At 44.4% G+C, this 21,413-nt stretch overlaps 1 protein-coding gene across 1 annotated transcript in view; it reads left to right on the top strand.

The window, feature by feature from the left end:
* Positions 1-21,413, top strand: part of FARP1 (FERM, ARH/RhoGEF and pleckstrin domain protein 1) — a 293,763-nt gene that overhangs the window by 200,820 nt on the left and 71,530 nt on the right. Inside the window, exons 4-5 of the mRNA XM_047081200.1 lie at positions 12,496-12,538; positions 15,029-15,107. Coding sequence (XP_046937156.1) covers positions 12,496-12,538; positions 15,029-15,107 — 122 coding nt within the window. The remainder of the gene's footprint in view (positions 1-12,495; positions 12,539-15,028; positions 15,108-21,413) is intronic.

The raw sequence follows: 21,413 nt of genomic DNA on the forward strand, positions 1-21,413 counted from the left end.
GCACAAAAACGGCCATGGACAATATCTAAATAGATGTGCATGGTTGTGTCCCAATAAAACTTTATTTAGGGGCATGGATATTTGAATTTCAGAGTCTTCACATCATGAAATACACTCCTTTGTTTTTTGGTTTTTGTTTTTTTTCTTTCCAATCACGAGAAATGTAAAGGCCGGTCTTGGCTGTACCAAAACACATGATAGTCAGGATTTGGCCCATGAGCCATAGTTGGCCAATCTCTGCTTTAAAATATTTCTCTGAGGTGGGTGTTTTATCATCTCCATGTTACAGTGAGAAGATTCAGAGAGGTAACTTGCCCGATACTTGACAATGATCTTTATAACCAGGATTTTCACACAAGCCTGTCTCAGCAAGCCGCTCTCTGCTACACTTGGCTGCCTTTCCTCACACTGGTCCCTCCCAGAGAGCTGTGTGAGCCTCAGTGGTAGAGATAGGTGTATAATAAGATTTATCTCATCAGCCTGTTGAGGATCCCGGGAAGGGCGTGCATCGTGGCTTGTAAATCTCTGTTTGAACATTTGTTTTGTCATATAGCAGCTGGGCAGATACTGAACCTCTTTGATTTTGTACTTTATCTGGAAAATGGGATTAATAAGTGATGATTTTACAAGATTGTCATGAGGATTAATTCTGATACTTTACAGTCACAAGCCCAGCAGGATTCCTGCGGGAAGTACTAGGATATCTGTTGTGTCTTGTGCTTGCCTTCTAGCTCAGAAACCAGAGAAGTTGGCCCACCAGTGTTTTGTTAAAGCCACAGTGCTTACTGATCTGATAAAATGGTTCCAGTGTCTAATACGTGCTGGTAAAGCTCAGGAAGAAGATGGGCATCTTATTGTTTAGTTTATATTTTATATTTATATTTTATATGGTCACTTTCGGTGAGGACACTCTTTCCGGCTTGTAGAGGTTTACCTTCTCACGGTGTCCTCACATGACAGAGACCGAGATCTTCCTCCTCTTATAAGGCCACAGTTCTATCCTTTTATGACTTTATTCAACTTTAATTAACTTCTGAACACCTTTTCTCCAGAGACAGTCACATTGCGAGGTTAGGGCTTCAACATAGGAATTTTGGAGGGACGCATTTCACTCTGTAGTTGCAGACTTGCTTTCTAGGGGCTTGAAGCCACAGAAACCATGGCTACATCCCTTGTTGGTGGTTTCCCAGCCCCACTGGCGTTGGCCAGATTTCCTTCCCGTATGCTTAGGAGCAGCCTCCTGTCCTGACCTTGCTTCTTCCCCCGGGGGTCTGAGGGCATCTACATCCCAGAGGGGGTCTTTGTGGACACATGCCAGGTGTAAAGGATGAAGACTTGCTGAGCCACAGACAGATGGAAGTTTGGGAACCCAGCAGAAATGAGGCCGTGGGGTACCTCTGTCGTCACACATCACCAGCAGCACCGTGGTGTGAGGCCACGATGGCTGGGTCGATGGGGCAGTTCTCAGAGGAGGCAAAGCTTTCCTTGAGCAGAGAGTCTGGGAGAAGGATGGATCACGGGAAAAATAGAGCAATGGGTAACCTTCCATTTCTTAAGCTGGAGAGATACGTGGGGTTTTTTGTTCTCATTTGTTTTTTAATTAATTGACTTTAAAAAATGTTAACTTTACAGAAAAACTGGACAGAAAGTAAAGAGAGGTACCGTATACTGACCCCCCCCCCAAATCCACAGTGTCCCTTGTTTTTAACATCTTGCAGTCGTGTGATATGTATATTATAATTGTTGAGCAAGTATTAACATATTACAGTCCAAAGTTTACGTTAGTGTCCGTTCTTTGTGTTGCATATGCTATCGGTTTTGACAAATGTCTTTGACATGTGCCCACCATCAAAGTATCATAAAGAATAGTTTCTCTTCCCTAAAAATGTCCTCTGCTCTACCTACCGATCCCTCCCTCCTCTCTGAGGCCCTCACAACCACTGATCTTATCCTTCAGTATTTTTTTATTTTCTGTATTCTTGATGCTTTGGCATCTGGGCCGTGCTGACTGGGAAGAGAGTGCCCTTGCCAGGACTAGTGAGAAGTATTAAAATCTCAGACTCTGTGGATTTTTCTATTTCTCTTTGCTATTACATCACTTTTTGCTTCATGTATTTTGAAGTTCTGTTTTTAAGCGTATAAATACTTAAGATTTTCCTACCCTCTGAATTAATCGACATCTTTGTTATGAAAAAAATTCCTTCTTTATCCCTGGTGATATTCTTTGTTCTGATATTTACCTTGATACTAATATAGCTGCTGTAATTTTTTAAAATTACTGGTTGCATAATATACATTTTTCATTCTTTTCCTTTTAACTTTTTTGCATCTTTATATTGTAGTGTGTTTCTTAAAGGTAGCATACATTTGGGTCTTGCCTTTTTGTCCAGTCTAACAATCCTGCTTTTTAATTGGGGGTGTTTAGAACATTTACATTTAATGTGATTGCTGATATGATTTAAATGGGGCATCTTGCTATTTTCGTCTTACCCATTCTTTGTTCCTTTTTTCGGCCTGTCTTTTGATTAATTAAATATTTCAGTGATTCCATTTTACCTTCTTTGTTGGCTTATAATCTATAACTCTTTCATTTGTAACTTTCATAGTTGCTTTTGGGTTCATAATACACACTTTTAACTGATCAGGGCCTGCCTTTAAGAGAGATTATGCCACTTCACCTACAGTATAAGAACTTACAGTAGTATACTTCCATTTTCCCTTTTCTGATTTTTTTGCTATTTTTGTCATATTATTTTCTTTTACAAAAGTTATGAATCCCACACTACATTGTTATTTTTACCAGTCAGTTGTCTATAAATAATATTAAAAATGTCTCAAATATTGTATATATTAACCACACAATTGACATTTCGGTGTCCCTCGTTCCTTTGTGTAGACACAGATTTCCATCTGATATTATTTTCTTTCTGCCTGAAGGACTTCCTTTAACATTTCTTCTTGTACAGCTCTGCTGGCAATGACTTCTCTCAGCTTTCATATGTTTGAGTCCTTATTTTGCCTTCCGTTTTGAAAGACATTTTTGCTGGGTATAAAATTCTAATAATTTTGTTCTTCAAGGGCATTAAAATCTTGCCCCATTGCATTCCCACTTGCATTGTTTCTGACAAGAAGTCTGCTGTCACTTTTACCTTTGTTCCTTTGTGCATAATCTTCTTTGGCTGTTTATTTATATTATTTATTTAGAGAGATTGCAAGTGGAGAAGAGAGGCAGAGGGAAAGAGAGAGAGAATCCTAAGCTTGGGGCTTGATCCCATGACCTTGGGATCATGACCTGAACTGAAATCAATCGATTGAGCCACCCAGGTGCCCCATATCTGGCTGACTTTAAGATTGCCTCTTTATTGCTGTTTTTGGGCAGTTTGGTGATGATGTGCTTCCGTGCACTTTTCTTCACATTTCTTAGGCTTGAGATTTTCTGAGCTTTTTGAATCTGTTGGGTTTATAGTTTTCACCAAATTTGGAAAATTTTCAGCTGTTCTTTCTTTTCATTTTTTGTCCTGTTTTTTGCCCCCTCCACTCTACCTCCTGTCCTTTGTGACTCCAGTGCCATGCATGTTAGGATGCCTAAAGTTGTTCTACAGTTCTGTGATGCGCTATTAATGTCTTGGTTATCTTTCTATTTCATTTTGAATTGTTTCTATTGCTGCATCCTCAAGTTCATTAGTATTTTTTCTGCAAGGTCTAATCTGATTTTCATCTTGTCGTGTGTGTGAATCTCCCAATGTGGTTTTTATCTCTAAAGGTTTCATCTGGGTCTTTTTATGTTTTCTATATCTCAACTTTGAACATAAGGAATACAGTTATAATAACTGTCTTTATGTCCTCCTTCTGCTAATTATAATGCCTGCATTCCAGGTCAGAGTGTTTTGTCTGATTATGGGCCTGTTTTCCTGCTTCCTTGTGTGTCTGGTGATTTTTCTTTATTGGATGTCAGATATTGTAAATTTTACCTTGTTAAGTACTGGATAGTTTTATATTCCTATAAATTTTTATTGAGTGTTCTGGGATGCAATTAACTTATTTGGAAACCATTTAATCCTCTCATATCTGGCTTTTAAGCACATTAAATGGGTCTCATGTAGTGTATAGTCCAGGGTTAATTATTCCTCAGTGCTAAGGGATGACTCTTCAGTACTCTGCCCAGTGCCCAGAATCCTCAGGTTGTCTGATCTTGCTGGTGAGAATTGGTAGTGTTCCTGACTCTGTGAGCACCAGGCACTGATACCTTGAATCTTTTCATTGGTTCTTTCTCCCAAATCTTGGGTACTTTCTTCACAGGTTGACATTGATCAGTATTCAGCTGATTACTCAATGGGAACCTTCTATACTCTTCTAAATGATCTTTCTGGAGGGAGCTTCCTACTCGTTATTACTTACCCCCCTTACTCCCCCCCCCCCCATGATCTGTCAGCCCCACCTTTTCAACTCATGGGTTTTGCCGGGTTTTTCTTCTCTGTACCACAGCCTGGAAACCTACTGTAGACAGAAGTCTAGGGCAAGTGTAGGGATCATGATTTTATTTTCTTGTCTCTGAGGGATCACAGTTTCTCATTGTCTGGTGTCCTCAGCCTTCAGATCTGTTGTGCTAAGTATGTTTTTCCCTTTTTTTTTTTTTAATTTTTGTTTATTTGTTTTTCCTGTAGGAAGATAAATCTAGTCTCTGTAAATCTATGACAGAATCAAAAATCTCTAATTGGTTTAAAAAGAAAGCCACACTTAACATTAATATGAAAAATTACATTTAAACAAATTATTACAAACAAATTCAAAGTAATTTCTTTTTGGAATCAGCTTGTGGAAAGACTACTTTGTTGCAGTGAATTCTAGACACTAGATAATTTTCTATAACATTTTATCTGGCTCCTATATATGTTATAGGTGATGAAATATTTTGTATGCAGTTTTTAAAAATTTTTTTAATGTTGATTTTTGAGAGAAAGAGAGATCATGAGTGAGGGAGGGGCAGAGAGAGAGGGAGACACAGAATCGGAAGCAGGCTCCAGGCCCTGAGCTGTCAGCACAGAACCCGATGTGCGGCTTGAACTCACGAACCACGAGATCATGACCTGAGCTGAAGTCGGACGCTTAGCTGACTGAGCCACCCAGGCGCCCCTGTTGTATGCAGTTTTGATTTTTATTTAAAAAAAAAATTTTTTTTTGCATTTATTTATTTTTGAGAAACAGAGTGAGACAAAGCATGAACGGGGGAGGGACAGAGAGAGAAGGAGACACAGAATCTGAAGCAGCCTCCAGGCTCTGAGCAAGCTGTCAGCACAGAGCCTGATGCGGGACTCGAACCCACAAACTGTGAATCATGACCTGAGCCGAAGTCGGATGCTCAACCGACTGAGCCGCCCAGGCACCCCGCGGTTTTGATTTTTAAACCTGAAGAGGAGAGCTGAGCTTTTGTTGAGTCTGTTAGCTTTTAGAGGGCAGCATATGATGTTACAGAAAAAGCACAGGTTTGGGGTCAAATGGACTTGATGTTGAATCTCAGCTATGTGTGACCTTGGGTAGCTTAAATAAGCTTTCTGAGCTTGGCTTCCTGCCTGTGTAAAATGACCATATTGTTAGGAGCATTAAATGAGAATTTATAAAGCACCTGTTTAGTGCCTGGCACGCAGGAGGTGCCCAAGAAACAGTCTCTTTCCAGTGCCCTTCCCGAAAAATATCTAGTAACTGAGTCTCTTTTAATAAGAACCTTTCCAAAATACCTCCAATGTTTTAGTTGCCTGCAAAATCTACCTAAAATGTCACTCACCAACATGATAGGGGCTAAAAAGGTTTAGGGAAAGAACAGAAACCGCTTTGGGAGCAGTGGTTCATCTTGCCCTGCCTTTCATAACTAGGCAGTAAAGTGTTGTTCTCACTTAACACTAACATTAACAGAAGGTCAGAGGAAAAAAGGGAACCTGACTGAAATGTAGGCAAATGGGAGAACACTGGGCTGGAAAGCTGTGTTGATGCCAAATTGTGGAAGATAGATGTTATAGGCTGAGTTGTGTCCTCCTAAAATTTCTGTGTTGAAGCTCTAACATGCAGTACCTCAGAATGAAACTGTACTTGAGGATAGGACCTTTAAAGAGATGGTTAATGGGTGCCTAGGTGGCTCAGTCGGTTAAGCATCTGACTTCGGCTGAGGTCATGATCTCGTGGTTCACAGAGCCCCCCTTCAGGCTCTGTGCTGACAGAGCAGCTGGAACCTGCTTCGGATTCTATATCTCCCTGTGTCTATTTGTCTGTCTCCGTCTCTCTGTCTCTCTCTCTCAAAAGTAAATAAAGATTTTTTTAAAAAAGAGAGATGGTTAAGTTAAAATGAGGCCATTAGAGTGGGCCCTAATCCACTGACACTTGTCACTTTACAAAGAGGAAATTTGGACATACCAGAGAGACACCAGGAGTATGTGTGCACAGAACGATGGTCGTGGGTGTGCGCATCCGGGAGGCAGACATTTATTTACAAGTCGAGGGAGGTCTCGGGAGAAACCCAACCCATGACACCATGAGCCTCCAGATCTGTTGTCCAAGCCACCGAGTCCGTGGTTGTCGGGCATGGTGGCCCCAGCAGCCTCTTCTATAGGCCTTCAAACCCCAGCAAGGGAAGTTCCCTGATTCAGTGGGTTGTACTGATTGGAATGACGTTTCTAGAAATCCATTCATTTAAACCAAATCCCTGTATAGTCAGGTAGCATGGATGTGCTCTGGAGCCTAGCTGCATGGTGTTAGGGAAGACAGGGAAGTGTGGCCTGGTGGAAGGGGTGGGCGGGGCGATTAGACATGGAGATCATTACAGTTGTGACCATCTGGAGATCCATCGGTGGGGAAGGATAGGTGATGGTGCCTTTGTTGCCTTTTTAACTTGTCTGGAACTTGTTTCTGTCTTGCTTAGGTTCAGTGAACAAGTGATTGGTCTAAGATGACTTAGTCTAGTCTAGATGCTTCCCAGCCGCCTTCCCCATATAGCAAACTTCAACACTTTAACTCTGGTCAGGCGGCAGCCTTATTTTTCTTGTTCCCTGTATGTAGCTCATCCATTTATAGTAGTTTAAATTTTTTTTTTTAACGTTTATTTATTTTTGAGACAGAGAGAGACAGAGCATGAACGGGGGAGGGTCAGAGAGAGGGAGACACAGAATCTGAAACAGGCTCCAGGCTCCGAGCTGTCAGCACAGAGCCCGACGCGGGGCTCGAACTCACGGACCGCGAGATCATGACCTGAGCCGAAGTCGGCCGCTTAACTGACTGAGGCACCCAGGCTCCCCCCATTTATAGTAGTTTAAGTCCTGCGTGTGCAAGACCTTTCCTCTGAGCCCCGCAAACATCAATGTAACTGGTAAACGGTGAGGTTCCCCGAGGCCCTGAGCTCTCACCCAGCGGGTCAGCTGTGACGTGATCGATGGCTCGTAGCCTTCTTGCTGCAGAGCTCGACCAAACAGGCTAATTCAGGCCGGTCTGATGTTCCCAGACCTGCGTGTTGTAAAACCACATGCTCAGTTGGCTCCAGTTGGTGATTGTATTCGATGCTTTCCACAGAAATGCCAAAAACAGACGAGAGATGTTTTAAAACAATTCATAAAATTGGCGGCTACGTTGCCAGAGCATAGTTGTTTTGTCCTGAGTGGCTTGTGGAAGTTGAGGAAGAGCTGGCAGTGGGGAAGGTTCGCGGAGACGGTTCCCCGAGGTGGCCGGGAGAGCGCCGGCCTACAGGCTCGTGAGTGGCCGCTCGGCAGCCCTGGGAAATCCCACCGGGGTTCTCCAGTTAACGCGCTGTCCCGTGCAACTATTTCCAGTATTCCCTGCTTGCCTCAGTCCTCCAGGCCTCCCACTTGACTGGGGAAGCAGAAAGCCTCCACGAGGAACTTGCCTGCTCCCGGCACAGAAATGTAAACTCCCATCTGCCACTGGCCTTTCGGTCTCCCTCAGTGGAATAGCTCTTCCTTCTACCTCAAACCGTTGCCCTGGGTTTTAGGGCCGTCTTCTCACATCCCTTAGGACATTGGTGACTAACCCTTCTTGCTCATATTCTCAATGCCTTCGCTTTAAAAAAAATTTTTTTTAATGTTTATTGTTTTTTCATAGAGAACACGAGAAGGGCAGAGAGAGAGGGAGTCAGAGGATCCCAAGCAGGCTCTACACAGTCAGCACAGAGCCCGACGCGGGGCTCGAACTCACAAACCTGAGCCGAAGCTGGACGCTCAGCCGCCTGAGCCACCCAGGTGCCCCTGAATCCCTCCACTTTTTTAGACGCACCCAGTTGTCTGTGACTCACAAGCAAATAGGGGCGTCTGGCTGGCTCAGTCAGTAGAGCATGCGACTCTTGATCTTGGAATTGTGAGCTCCAGCCCCGTATTAGGCATAGAGATTACTTAAAAACGTTTGGAAAACAGAATAATAAAAACACGTAATTCAACAATACCCTTATCTGATCCCTCACCCCCTGTGGCCCTAGTCTCTTGCTGCCTGCCTCTCAGCTAAGCTTCTTGGAAAAGTCTGTGTCCTTCCTGCCTCTTCACCACCCGCCAGACTTTCATTCCCACCTCCGAGTCAACTCACCAGCAGAACTTTTAGTTCTCATCTTATTTGAACAGTTCCTGGTATATTTCCTTCTGGAAACTGCCTTCCCATGACTTCTGTGACACCACTCTCCTTTTTTCCTTCTGTTCTCATCTGCTTCCACCCGGCTGGTCCGTGGTGGACGTGCCATCGGTGCTCATAGGTTTCATCCTCTGGACTCGGTGAGCCTTATCCTCCATGAGTCTCCGTGACCCTTATCCTCTATGGAGTCAGGATGGTGGTGCTGCTTCTACTTCCCTTCCTCCTCCCCCTCCTCCCCCCCCTCCCCTCCTCCCCCTCTTCCTCCTCCTCCCCCTCCTCCTTTTTTTCTTAGCAGGTTTTTGTTGTTGTTTAGTTTTTTAAAATGTTTTATTTATTTTGAGAGAAAGAGATAGGGCATGAGCAGCGGAGGAGCAGAGATGGAGGGAGAGAGAATCCCAAGCAGGCTACGCGCTATCCTTGCAGAGGTTGACGTGGGGCTCGAACCCTTGAACCATGAGATCATGACCTGAGCTGAAACCAAGAGTTGGATGCTTAAAAGACTGAGTCACCTGGGCGCCTTGTGATGACTTCTAGTGTGAGATCTCCTGTCCAGGCTTCACCTCAGAGCTCCAGACGAGTGCGTCCCGCCCTTTCCATACTATCTCTTGCTCATGAAATCCAAGGGCACCTCAACAAAATCAAAGTGTCTAGAACCTCCATCCTGGCCCTCTTCCAGCACTCCCATCTTTGTGAATTGTACCAGCATCAGTCCAGATGCCCTCAGCAGAAATTCTCGTGTCATTTTGGTCATCGTCTTCTGCCTCAGCCACCGTATCCAGTCCATCAGTAAATCCCTGGGGATTTTACCTCTTAAATTTTTCTCAGATCCGCCCACTTCCCCCGACTCTACTTCTGCATTCCTGGTCCAGAATACCATCCTCTCTTGCCTGCACGATTTGTGTGGTCAGCCTGCCTCTGCTCCGGCCCCTCTGTCTGTTCCCACACTGCCAGGTCAGTCTTTTTACAGTGCACATCTGACTGTATCAGCCCCGTGCTTAAATCCTTTGCATTGCTCTTAGGATAAGGATGAAGAATCTCAACGTGGCTTCCGGCAGGGCTGACCCCTTCCTGACCCACCAGCCCTGCTCTGCAGCTGTCCCCTTGCACCTCTGGCACCTGGACAAAGGTTTTACCTGTGTGTCTTCTGTTCCCTTCAGACCTCCATGTGACAGCATCTTCAGGGACGTGTTCCCTCCACAATGTCCTGTTTGTGTCGGGTCTCCGGTCCCCCTGCCCCCATGCCTGGGTCAGACTGCTCTGCCCCAGACCCTGGGAGTCCTCTGCTCCTCCCTTCATTCCCTTTGGGTCAGGCACGTCTTCACTTTTGTCAGTGTGGGGGGGTTGGTTCCTGTCGCTTCCTCACTAGACCAGAAGCTCCGTGAAGCAGGAGAGCAGCAGAGGATAGGAAATACAGAAATGAGAATTTCATGATAAAATCTTACTGATCGGGGGCGCCTGGGTGGCTCAGTCAGTTGAGCATCCCGCCTCTCAGTTTCTGCTCAGGTCATGATCCCGTGGTTTGTGAGTTCGAGGCCCGTGTAGGGCTCTGCACTGACAGTGTGGAGCCTGCTTGGGATTTTCTCTTTATCCCCCTCTCTCTGCCCCTTCCTTGCTTATGTGTGCACATGCGTTCTCTGCCCCGACCCCAATCTCTCAAAAATAAACATTTTTTAAAAATTAAAAAAACATTGGGGTGCCTGGGTGGCTCAGTCAGTTGAGCGACCGACTTCGGCTCAGGTCATGATCTCACAGTTTGTGGGTTCGAGCCCCGCATCGGGCTCTGTGCTGACAGCTCGGAGCCTGGAGCCTGCTTCAGATTCTGTGTCTCCTTCTTTCTCTGCCCCTCCCCCACTCATGCTCTGCCTCTCTCTGTCTCAGAAATAAATAAACATTAAATTTTTTTTTTAATTAAAAAAATTTGGGGCACCTAGGTGGCTTAGTTGGCTAAGTGTCCAATTTCAGCTCTGGTCACAATCTTACAGTTGGTGGGTTCGAGCCCCATGTTGGACTCTGTGCTGACAGCTCACAGCCTGGAGCCTGCTTCAGATTCTGTGTCTCCCTCTCTCTCTGCCCCTCCCTCTCTCTCTCTCTCCCTCTCAAAAGTAAATAAACATTAAAAAAATTTTTTTAATTAAACAAAATCTTATTCGAAAAGGTGATGGGGGAAGGGTAACCTAAATAAGCAGAGACTTAAAATTTTTAGTTTTTGCATTATAAGAATTCTTAGTGCTCAATTTAAGGCTAATTTGAATAATGGAGAAAGGCAGAAGACAGGAAGTCGCTCATCATCCAACCTCCCAAACACATTTTCCCACGTTCTTAAACATTCACCAAGAACATAATTTTTAATGCCTGCATGATAATGTGTCATATAAATGTAGACTTATTTTATTTCATTTATTGTAAAAATTTTTTACTATCAGCAATGCTAATCACAACATTTTTATTTTACATAAATCTTTGTGCATAAATGTATGATTTACCAAAGTTGCATTACTGGATGAAAGAATATGTATAGGAGCCTTTTTTTAGGCTTTAGATAATTATTTGTAATTATTCCTTAATTAGTCTCCAGAAACATACCAATTCATTTATTCGCCAATAGAGGTAAGACAGTGTACATTTTCTGCTACCTTTGCTAAATCTGAGAATTATAAAATGCAAATGTGTGCATACATAGAGGCATATCTAGATGCAAATGTAATGGGCAGAAGGGGTATTTGATTATTCAGACTTGCATTTGTAAGGTGAATCACTCCTGAATTTGAACATTTTCCCATTAGCCATTGTTTGTCATTTAGCTGTTATTCTTTGCATAGTTTGGGAGTATTTGGTTTTTCTTATTATAAATCCTCTTTATATGAGGCACATTAACCTTGCTTTTGTCATACATGCAAATATGAGCTTCAGTAGAACCCTTTTCAAATGACCAGGAATTGAGAGAAAAGCATGTGTGAAATGGGATAATACGGTTAAATTATGTTTTATCAAGAAGGGCAGCTGGTTTCCCTCTCTCTCTCTTTTAATCTTGCCCCCTAAACTGCACGTGTGTGAAGAGTCTGGCCCTTGAAGCTGGATATACCTGGCTTCAGGCCTGGCTCTGCCAGCCCGGGACAAATTACTGGTCCCTACAAGTCTCAGGTTACTCTCCTGGGCAGCAGAAATCCTTCTGACCTTGTCAGAAGGTGAAGAGTGGGGTGCCTGGGTGGCTCAGTCGGTTGCTTGGCTGACTTTGGTTCATGTCATGATCTCATGGTCTGTGAGTTCAAACCACAGGTCAGGCTCTGTGCTGACAGCTCAGAGCCTGCAACCTGCTTCGGATTCTGTGTCTCCCTCTCTCTCTGCACCTCCCCTGCTCATACTCTCTCTCTGTCTCTCAAAAATACACATTAAAAAAAAATTTTTTTAAAGAGGTAAAAGCTTATGGAGAGTACCCAGTACAGAGGTAATATTCTAAACATCCCTTCCCATATCCCTCAAAGACGTGCTGTTCTGTAAGTGCGTGTATGTACACATATTTTGTTTCATTAAGGAGCTTGCATATTTCACTCAGCTTGTAGCCACACATGCAATCGTGCATCCGTGTTTGCTGAGTGGCTAGCTTTGGTGGAATACTGCGGATGACAGGAGACACATTCATAGTTAACCATTTGAGTCTGGGAGAGATTGTAGCTTTGAAGCTCAGGGATAATGCCAGCAAATTTGGATCTGTACTATAAAAGCGGTCAGTGATGGAAGATACGCCGTCCTGCAGAGAATAGGAACAGACGGTCTCGAATACTCAAAAAGTATTTTGATTTTAAACAGCTCCAAGTCAAGCCTCCAAATACTTGCATCCTTTCGTTGAGAATTTGTCTCAATCTGTTTTTTCCTTTGTAGGTGTGGCTGGATCTCTTAAAACCTATTGTCAAGCAGATTAGAAGTAAGTATACACCATGTGTTTAACAGTGATGTTAAATATAAAGCCAGACATTTTCCTCCTAGACGTTGTTTGCCCTGTGGCAAACCAGCACACTGGTGACACAGATTCTTTTTTTTTTTTTTTCCTTTTTTGGCCCCATGATTTCTTTTCATCCACTAATCCATGTGCCATTAAAATGTCTCTTCTGCAGTATTAATATTTAACAATTTGGTAATCAAAACCTTGCTTGGAAAATCAAACCTCATTTTGATTAACGACTAGAGCATGCTGTTAATCTCCAGACTAATTGAGCTTGCCTGGTCTCTGTCCGAGGTTGTTACTGTCACTTTTGAAGGGGAAGGTGCAACCATGTATTCATAAAATTGATGTTAGGTTTTCTGTCCTGCCTCTTCAATGCCTGTGAAATCAGAGTGCAAGTATTGGTTGCTTGGAAAAACAAAGTGCCTGAAAGCGTGTGTGTGTGTGTGTGTGTGTGTGTGTGTGTGTGTGTCTGAATGGCAGGCAGAACTGAAGGGAGTCTGGCTTGCATTTACAGTGTGTGTTGGGGAAGATTAAGGAGGATTTAGGAGAGGAGTGAGGGAAGAAGGCTCGCTTTCTCTGTCCCTTCTCATTGTGCCCCAGGACCAGGACCGTTTCCCTCCTCTCCACTTTGAGGTCAAGCGCAGTCAGACAACTCATCCCAAATGCCCCCTCACTGCAGCCACAGCCCGGGCAAAAGTCTGAGGGTAGTAACAGAGGTGCATTCCATTAGTTGAGCTTGAAGCTCCACACTACCTTGCTGGGATCGTTTTAATATCTGATTAAGAAGCCCCACTGGGCCACTTCTAGCAATTTTTGTGGCTGTACTGAACAGGCACACGGTGTCTGGATGGCCCCCGTGCACTTGAAATGGATGTTGAGCTTCTGTCATTTAAATTAAGCAATTATTGATGCCGAAAATGAAACTGGCATTGTTAGTTTAACATTTATGAGGGTGGCTGGCCAGTGACCTGAGCGTGCGGGGGCCGGAGGGTAGGGGCACATTGCTGGGAGAAGCCCCTAGACCTGACGGGGGAGGTAGCGAAGCATCCAGAATGATGACGTGTGTCCCTGCAATACCTCCTGGGAAATGCTCACTGTGGCAAGGTGTCTTTTAGCCCGTTGCCAAATACAGACGGAAGACCGCGTCTGTCACTGCTGGGTCCACCCTGGAGTGAGGATTCTCCTTCCGTCTCCGCGTGCTATGGCTAGCTGTGTGAAGTTGTCATTGTGCATTGGGGGATAGCACCTTCCTACTTTCGGGTTTTCTAAGGATCTGCGTGGCCTCAGGGGATCCCCGTGGAGAGGAGATAGCATGGTTTTTCCTGTTCTTCTCCATTTTGCTATTGTTACTTTATGATCCAGAGTTGATAGGCGAGGGTTTCTATTAATTGTTAGAGTGAGTGGTCAGGGAAAGGGGGCCCAGTGTCTCTGGGCTTCATTATTTCTGTGCCTTGTTTTTCTCCTCATTTTATGTATATTGCCTACATCTTCACTTTCTGTCGCTTTTGCGTTTTTTTCCTAAACTTAAATATGTTATCATAGAAATGATAATACAACATCTGTTTTTTGTGACCGCGAAGGCAGAGCAAAAAAAAAAAATGTTTCTGCTTTTAGGCAACTGCTGTTAAAACTTGGATTTCGTTATCGTACCTTATATTTCATAGAACATAAACTCATTGCTGTCATTCCAAATGGTAGAACCTATAAGACTGCTCTTACATTGAGCATAAATATATATGTGTGTAGATATATGTATAAAATTAGATCTGTACCTCAAAACAAGCTCTGATTCGGGTTACAAATTATTATGATCTGTTTGACATTTTAATTCTGACAAGTGACCCATCCCATTGATCTTCTCCCTGTCCACCCACCCCACATCTGCTTCCTGATTTTGCCTGAACTCGTCCGTAAGATGGCTTATAAGACACCTATAAGGGCTTCGGCTGACTGGACGAGGGCAGGGTCACGTCGTGTTGATGTTTTTTCTCCAGCGCTCGGGGAGCACCTGACACATAGATGCTCATACATATTTGATGAACACAGTGGAAGCTGTACCTTGTAGATCATTTAAAGTACTAAATTGTATAACCGATTTACATTTTCATTATTTCCTCATTGTCGAAAGCCCATATTTTGACTGAAAGGGCCAATTTGATAAATTTTTGAAGACGAATGCCTGTTTTTAAAATCCGGGCACAGTTTAAGTCCTCAGAGAAAAAATGTAATACCTGAATGAAATACTTTTGGCAAAACGTTATTTTATAAGGGCTCTCTGTCTCCCTGCGATATGGAAGTATGAATTAGGAACTGAACTACCTGTTCAGCGACCTGGACGTCAACAGATGGACTCTTGGTGGCTTGGAATGAGATCCATTATTTGCTGTATAATATACCCTCCGAAGTCTTTTTCTTTAATTGCATTTGGAACAAATAAAAAATGCTCTACTGTTTTTTGCCCCCTTTTAGGGCCAAAGCATGTTGTTGTGAAGTTTGTGGTGAAATTCTTTCCACCTGACCATACACAACTCCAGGAAGAACTCACAAGGTTAGTGGTTTAGAAACTTGCTCTTTATTGCCACGGGGTGCCGAGGAGAAGGGAAAGTTAATGTTCTCCGTCCACTGATTCAGCATTTTCACAGCGTTTACCTGACCCGCATCTGCTCCGTGCTCCCGATGGTGCTGACCAACATGGGGAGAAAGAATGTACCACATTTTCCTTGACTCCTGGGTTTCTGCAAAGCTGTGCTGTGAACTGGTCTTATAACCTATTGCTGTCATATTTCCCTTCTTCTGTCTGTCACATCACGAGACAGTTTGGGGAAGTCAGACCCTGTGAGACCAAGATGTTAACTCCGTTTCTCTCTGTTGCTGCCATGGGTGACTGGACGTGAGCTGAAGATCGATTTCTTTGAAAGTTGGCCTAAGTGGGAGAAGCGTGAGCACGGAGTCAGGCCTGCCCTTGTCCCTGTGTGACTGGCCAATTTACTTGTTCCCTCTGCGCTTCTGCTAATTCCCCTGTGTCCGCGCGACCACACTGGTTGCTTGGCCACGGTTGTTTTGAGGATAAGCAGTCGTATACATAAAGTGGCCAGAACCAGTAGGGATGCTCTGAATGATAACCATCATCATCCTTATTATTACCAATTTTATAATTTGCACAAGACACACATATGCTAAAGGAGAACAGAGTCTGGTGGGAATGTGTGAACATGCAATGCCTCCCTTTCAAGAGTGCTCTTACAAGTGGTACATTAGTCTGACCAGTCACAGCCCTGCCACCCGTGGCTTTTTTTTTTTTAATGTTTGTTTATTATTTTTGAGAGAGAGAGAGAGCACAAGCAGGGGAGAGGCAGAGAGAGAGGAAGGCACAGAATCTGAAGCAGGCTCCAGGCTCTGAGCTGTCAGCACAGAGCCCGACGTGGAGCTCGAACTCAAAGACCGTGAGCTCATGACCCGAGCCTAAGTCGGATACTCAACCGACTGAGCCACACAGGCGCCCCGTGGCTTTCAGTCTCGTAGCTGATTAGACCAAGCCTGTCACATCCTTCTCCGCACTCTTGGTACAGAGCACAGGATCTTGGATACTGTGGGTGGTTGACCATCATTTAGCAAAGGGGTGAAGCCATTCAGTCAGCAGTACTTACAAAGTGGACACTGTGTGCAAAGCACGGTTCCAGGCACCGGGAACGTAGTGGTGAAAAGACAAGCCTGACCCTCAGGGGAGCAGACAAGATGACAGATGAAGCAAAAACTATCAGATAACAGTAAGGGCTCTATGGGTAACTGAAGGAGAAGGATGTGATAGAAGGTGACCAGGGCACCGCTTGTGATGGCTCAGTCTGCGGTGCCTCTCTGAGGAAGGGATGAGAATCTGTCCCTCCTTTTTGGAGGAAGAGCTTTCCAGGTGGAAGGAACAGCTGGGCAGTGACCGAGGCAGGAACAAGTTCCAGATGTTCAAATACAGTTGACCCTTGAATGACATAGCTTTGAACTGCACACATCCACTTACGTGCAGATTTTTTTTATGTAGATACAACACAAGGACTGTGAATGTATTTTGTCTTCCTTAGGGTTTTCTTCATCATGTTTCTTTGGCCTACTTTATCGTAAGAATACAGTGTAGAATACATAGAACTTACAAAATACGTGTTAATCGTGTTTGTTATTGGCAAGCCTTCTAGTCAACAGTAGTTACGTTTTGGGGAAGTAAACAGTTATATGCAGATTTCTGACTGTGCAGGGGGCTGGAGCCCTAATCTCTGTGTTGTTCAAGGCTCAAACTGTACCTAAGAGAAGGCTGGCATGGCAGGAATGGAGAGGGTGAAGTGCAGTGAGGTGGGACAGAAGCCAAATATTTCATGGGGTTGAAAGTCTAGCTGCCATGTGGGTGCTGGGGGACAGTGACAGCTGGGAATCCAGTGAGGTAGCCATTGCTGTTGCCCACGCCACAGTGGTGGCAGCAAAGGAGGTGGCAGGCGTGGAAGCAGAGAAGGGTGGCTGCAAATGCTGGACTACGTGCTGGGGACGGGGTCCATCTGTCATGGTGACGGGCTGGCGGTGGAGGCCGAGGAGACAGAGGGATGCTTAGATTTTCATTTAAGCAGCTGGCTGGCCATTTTGGTGGCAACTAAAATGGGAAAGGGTGGAGGGAAGTAGGTGATGACTGAGGGGTGGAGAGTCGGGAGGTTGGTTCTGCCGGCTTATGTCTGAGATGCCAACTACACATCGCGTGGCGGTGTCCGGAAGGGCACTGGGGACACGAATGTGGAGTTCCAGGAAGAAGTGAAGGCCACGACTTCCCGTGGCCTTCAGTTTTCTGAATGATTTGCTGCTAATTGTTTCCCTCTACTTATAATCCTCAAATCGATGAAGCCGTTATGTAGCCCGGGATTGCAGGAGCCAGCAGTCTTTTGGGAAGCATGCACGGTTGACTAGAACGGTTCACGTAGAGGAGGCACAGCCGGGCTGCTACACCAGGATGCATAAGACAGGCCAGTGACAACAGAGTCTTCTGTGGTGTCACTGCTGGGGCTATTGTGTCTCTGTTTCTGGGCTGGGTTTCTTATTGTAACGTGCATTGCTTGAAGCTCAGACTATTGACATAAATCTAAAGGCAAGTCCAGCTGTTGGTCAACAGCCTGCCTTTGCATCCTGCGTGTCACTGGGCCTCTGTCCTGCTTATGAAGTTGGCATAAATCCTTTTTTCCCCGTCTCCATTCCACTTTGCTTTGAGTTTTGCACCTTTTCAATTCTTGTGAATCATTGTCTGCAGAGGCTTGTAGTTTTCTTTTTTATGTGTGTATGTGTTCGTTTATTTTTGAGAGAGAGACAGCACGAGCAGGGGAGGGGCGGAGAGAGAGGGAGACAGACACAGAATGTGAAGCAGACTCCAGACTCTGAGCTGTCAGCACACAGCCTGACACAGAGCTGGAACTCATGAACCGCGAGATCGTGACCTGAACCAAAGTCGGACGCTTAACGGACTGAGCCACCCAGGCGCCCCGTGGTTTTCTGCTATTCGGGTTTTTCTTCTAAAATTCCATACTGCTTGTGGCCATTGAGCCAAGTGTGCCCGGGATATTGCCGGCTGCTCGGTGGAATCTGTCAATTCCTCAGGGAACCCGGGCTCAACGGATGGATTGTTTAGGGTTGTGTTGTTGTCTTTGTTTTCTGGCTCCCGGTGTTAACTGACATTTTAAAAATCTTTTCCAAGGAGAGAATCCTTTTGGTGCAAGGGCGAATGAAATTGATATGAAACTTAGAAGCTCCCCATCGCTTTTGACTTTGTCACGAGGTGTGGTGGGATTGGGGACCTTCCAGATCCGATGTGTTGCCTCCCTCATTCTCAAATTCCCATGTAAGCAGAAATTGAATGATGTGACCTTTGAGGTCCAGGCACTTTCCTGTAGCAGATGGGGAGTGCAGGAGGGCTTGGGAGAAGCTCTGTGTGGACAGCAGTTCAGGCGAGGGATGTGGGGACAGAGGCAGACCTACAGTTCAGCCGACTAAAAGGGACTCTAGCTCTCTGGTTAATTCTTGGGGCCTCAGGAATAGCTTTCAGCTTCCCGCTTGTACAAAAAGCAGATTGAATTGCACTTTGCTGTTAACCAAGAAGCTGAATTCCTTTCTATTTATTGAACTGCACTTTCAGCGGCTGTTGTGTCCTATTGCTGCTAGGGCCCGGGCCTCTAGAGGGAGAGAAAAGTAGTGAGTGGTGGGTGCAGGTTTTAAACAGCTAGGGAGGGGTCTTCGGAAAAGAACCCGCCACATTTTCTCATCGCAGAGTTCCGAGTCACTCTTGTTGGGCTATAGGGCTTTGGTACACTTTGCTCTGGGCATGTGATCTTCAGTAGGATCCCATTTCTCCTTGGCTCTGCCCTTTCTAGGGGTGGAGAGAGACCTCTGAGAACTTGCAGTGTTTGCAAGGCCTGAGGTGGTTCCTCAGGCTGGCAGAGAAATTGTAAGTTACTTTCCATTGAATACGAAAAGAAAGGCTAAGACCTCCCAGGCTAAGACAAAACAAAATAGACCCATTTAAAGCAAGGCATCAGATTGGTGTGATTTGTAACTCTGACGATCCCTGGAAACCAAAAGCCCTCTTTGTTAGCCCTGGCACCATCATCCCCTTCTCCTGACACCCCCCCTTATGCCGGGGACTGACTCTGCTTTGAGCACTTTGCATTTTCAGCATTCACTCAGTTAATTGTATTTAGTGCCTGCTGAGTTCAACTTAGCCTTTAGCTCCTGTGTGTTTGATGGGGATTGTTTCCGTTTATAATACGAAAGGTGTTGCTGAATCTCTAAAGTTAGCATCGAAGCCAGCTTGCTCAAGATTTATAGCTGTCATCAGGAAGTCAACAGTCAGTACCCAGGAAGGTCTTCCTTGTATTACAGGGGCCTCTGAACAGGGAGACTCCGCGTGATTCGGGACTGCAGGCTCACTGCAGTCTTCAAAATGCCACTTCCCCTGTGCCTAAATGTGTGGGCTTTCAGAACCGCTGCTGACTGAGAGTCTACATGAGCCCATCAGCCAAAGTCCCCAGAGCCTGTCAGACTCTGACCATTGATCCGTCCCTGAACGCTTCTCTGCAAACACAAGACCCTGTGTTTGAACTGGTGGATGGTAAAATATTCACAGTGTGATGCTTTTATGCCGCCTACTTAAAAATTAACCAGATAGAAGATTAAAGCCTGTAGCTGTAAGAAGTGTTCAGCTCAAAAAATAGTACTCCTTGCCTAATCCAGAAAGATGGCTTATACTGCCTCTTGCCTTGTAAACCAATATGTTGATGTTTTGGTTCTTTTATATTCTCTGCCCTTCTTCCCTTTGACTTTCCAGAGACAGAGAACGTGAGAGCAAGAATAAATATAAGGGGCTGGGTAAAGGCCAACGGTTATCGACGAGTGGATCTGTGGGGTTTTTTTGTTTTGGGTTTTTTGTGGGTCTGGCTACAGAATTGCCTTTGTAGCTTTCGTAGGTTTTTTTTGTTTGTTTGTTCTTGAAGTTGTTTTGTTTTGTTTTAGTTTTTTAGTTAACAATGGAATTTCTTAAATAACTTAAAGAGAATTCATTTTTCTTTTTCTTCTTTATTTTTTTTTAATGTTTATTTTTGAGAGAGAGACCGAGACAGAGCACAAGTGGGGGAGGTGCAGAGAGAGAAGGAGACACAGAATCCGAAGCAGGCTCCAGGCTCTGAGCTGTCAGCACAGAGCCTGATGAGGAGCTCAAACTCACGGACCGCCAGATCATGACCTAAGCTGAAGTCAGATGCTTTACGGACTGAGCCACCCAGGGACCCCTTTTTCTTTTTATTTTATTTATTTATTTTTTTAATTAAGTAAGCTCTATACCCAACATGGGGCTTGAACTCAGGACCCTAAGATCAAAAGTCCAGCTGATCCAGCCAGGTGCCCCTAGTTTTTCTTTTATAAGAGAAAATTTGCTAACATTTATTGAACGTTTTTATTCTAGTCACTGTGCTTTCCATGTATTGCTTTATTTAATTGTTATAGAACCCTCTGTGGTTGGTCTAATTAAAAAAGCCCTCCCTTTTTAAAATTACAAATAACCTTTCATTATTACAAAAATAGCAAATGTACAGTATAGAAAGTTAGAACATACAGATAAACAAGTATAAGAAGATAAAATACTGTATTCCTGTTCCCCAGAGGTGATCATTGTTAATACATTAGTGTGATATCCTTTCTGATTTTTTCTACACATATATATGTACTTTTCATCTAATATCTTGGCCATACTCAAATTTGTCCCATAAATGTCATTTGTATGTACTCATCTAAAATGAGACTCATGGGGCACCTGGGTGGCTCAGTCGGTTAAGCGTCTGACTAAGGCTCAGGTCATGATCTCACTGTTCATGGGTTCAAGTACCGCATTAGGCTCCATTCTGACAGCTTGGAGCCTGGAGCCTGCTTCAGATTCTGTGTCTCTTTCTCTCTCTTCCCTCCCCTGCTCGTGCTCAATCTCTCTCTCTCTCTCTCCCCCCCTCCCTCCCTGCCTCCCTCCCTCCCTCTCCCAAAAATAAAAATAAACATTAAAAGATAAAATGAGATTCACTGTAGGCCATAGTCACACTTGGTTATGTCCTTTGGACCTCATTTAATCTAGCAGAGTCCCTCCCTATTTTTTCTTCATGATACCCTCTTGTTGAAGAAACAGGACCAGTTATACTCTAAAATATCCTATCTTCCAAATTTGTCAGACTTCTTCCTTGTGGTGCCACTTAGTTTCTTCCTCTATCCTCTGCATTTCCAGAAAACTGGAAGTTAGTTCTATAGGCCTGATGGATCAAGTTGAATATTTTTGGCCAGAATCTACCAGAAGTGATGT

Source organism: Lynx rufus, unplaced genomic scaffold, assembly GCF_022079265.1.
Source record: "Lynx rufus isolate CCGP_SWC_20201006 ecotype Redwood Valley unplaced genomic scaffold, mLynRuf1.p SCAF_1, whole genome shotgun sequence".
NCBI lineage: Eukaryota > Metazoa > Chordata > Mammalia > Carnivora > Felidae > Lynx > Lynx rufus.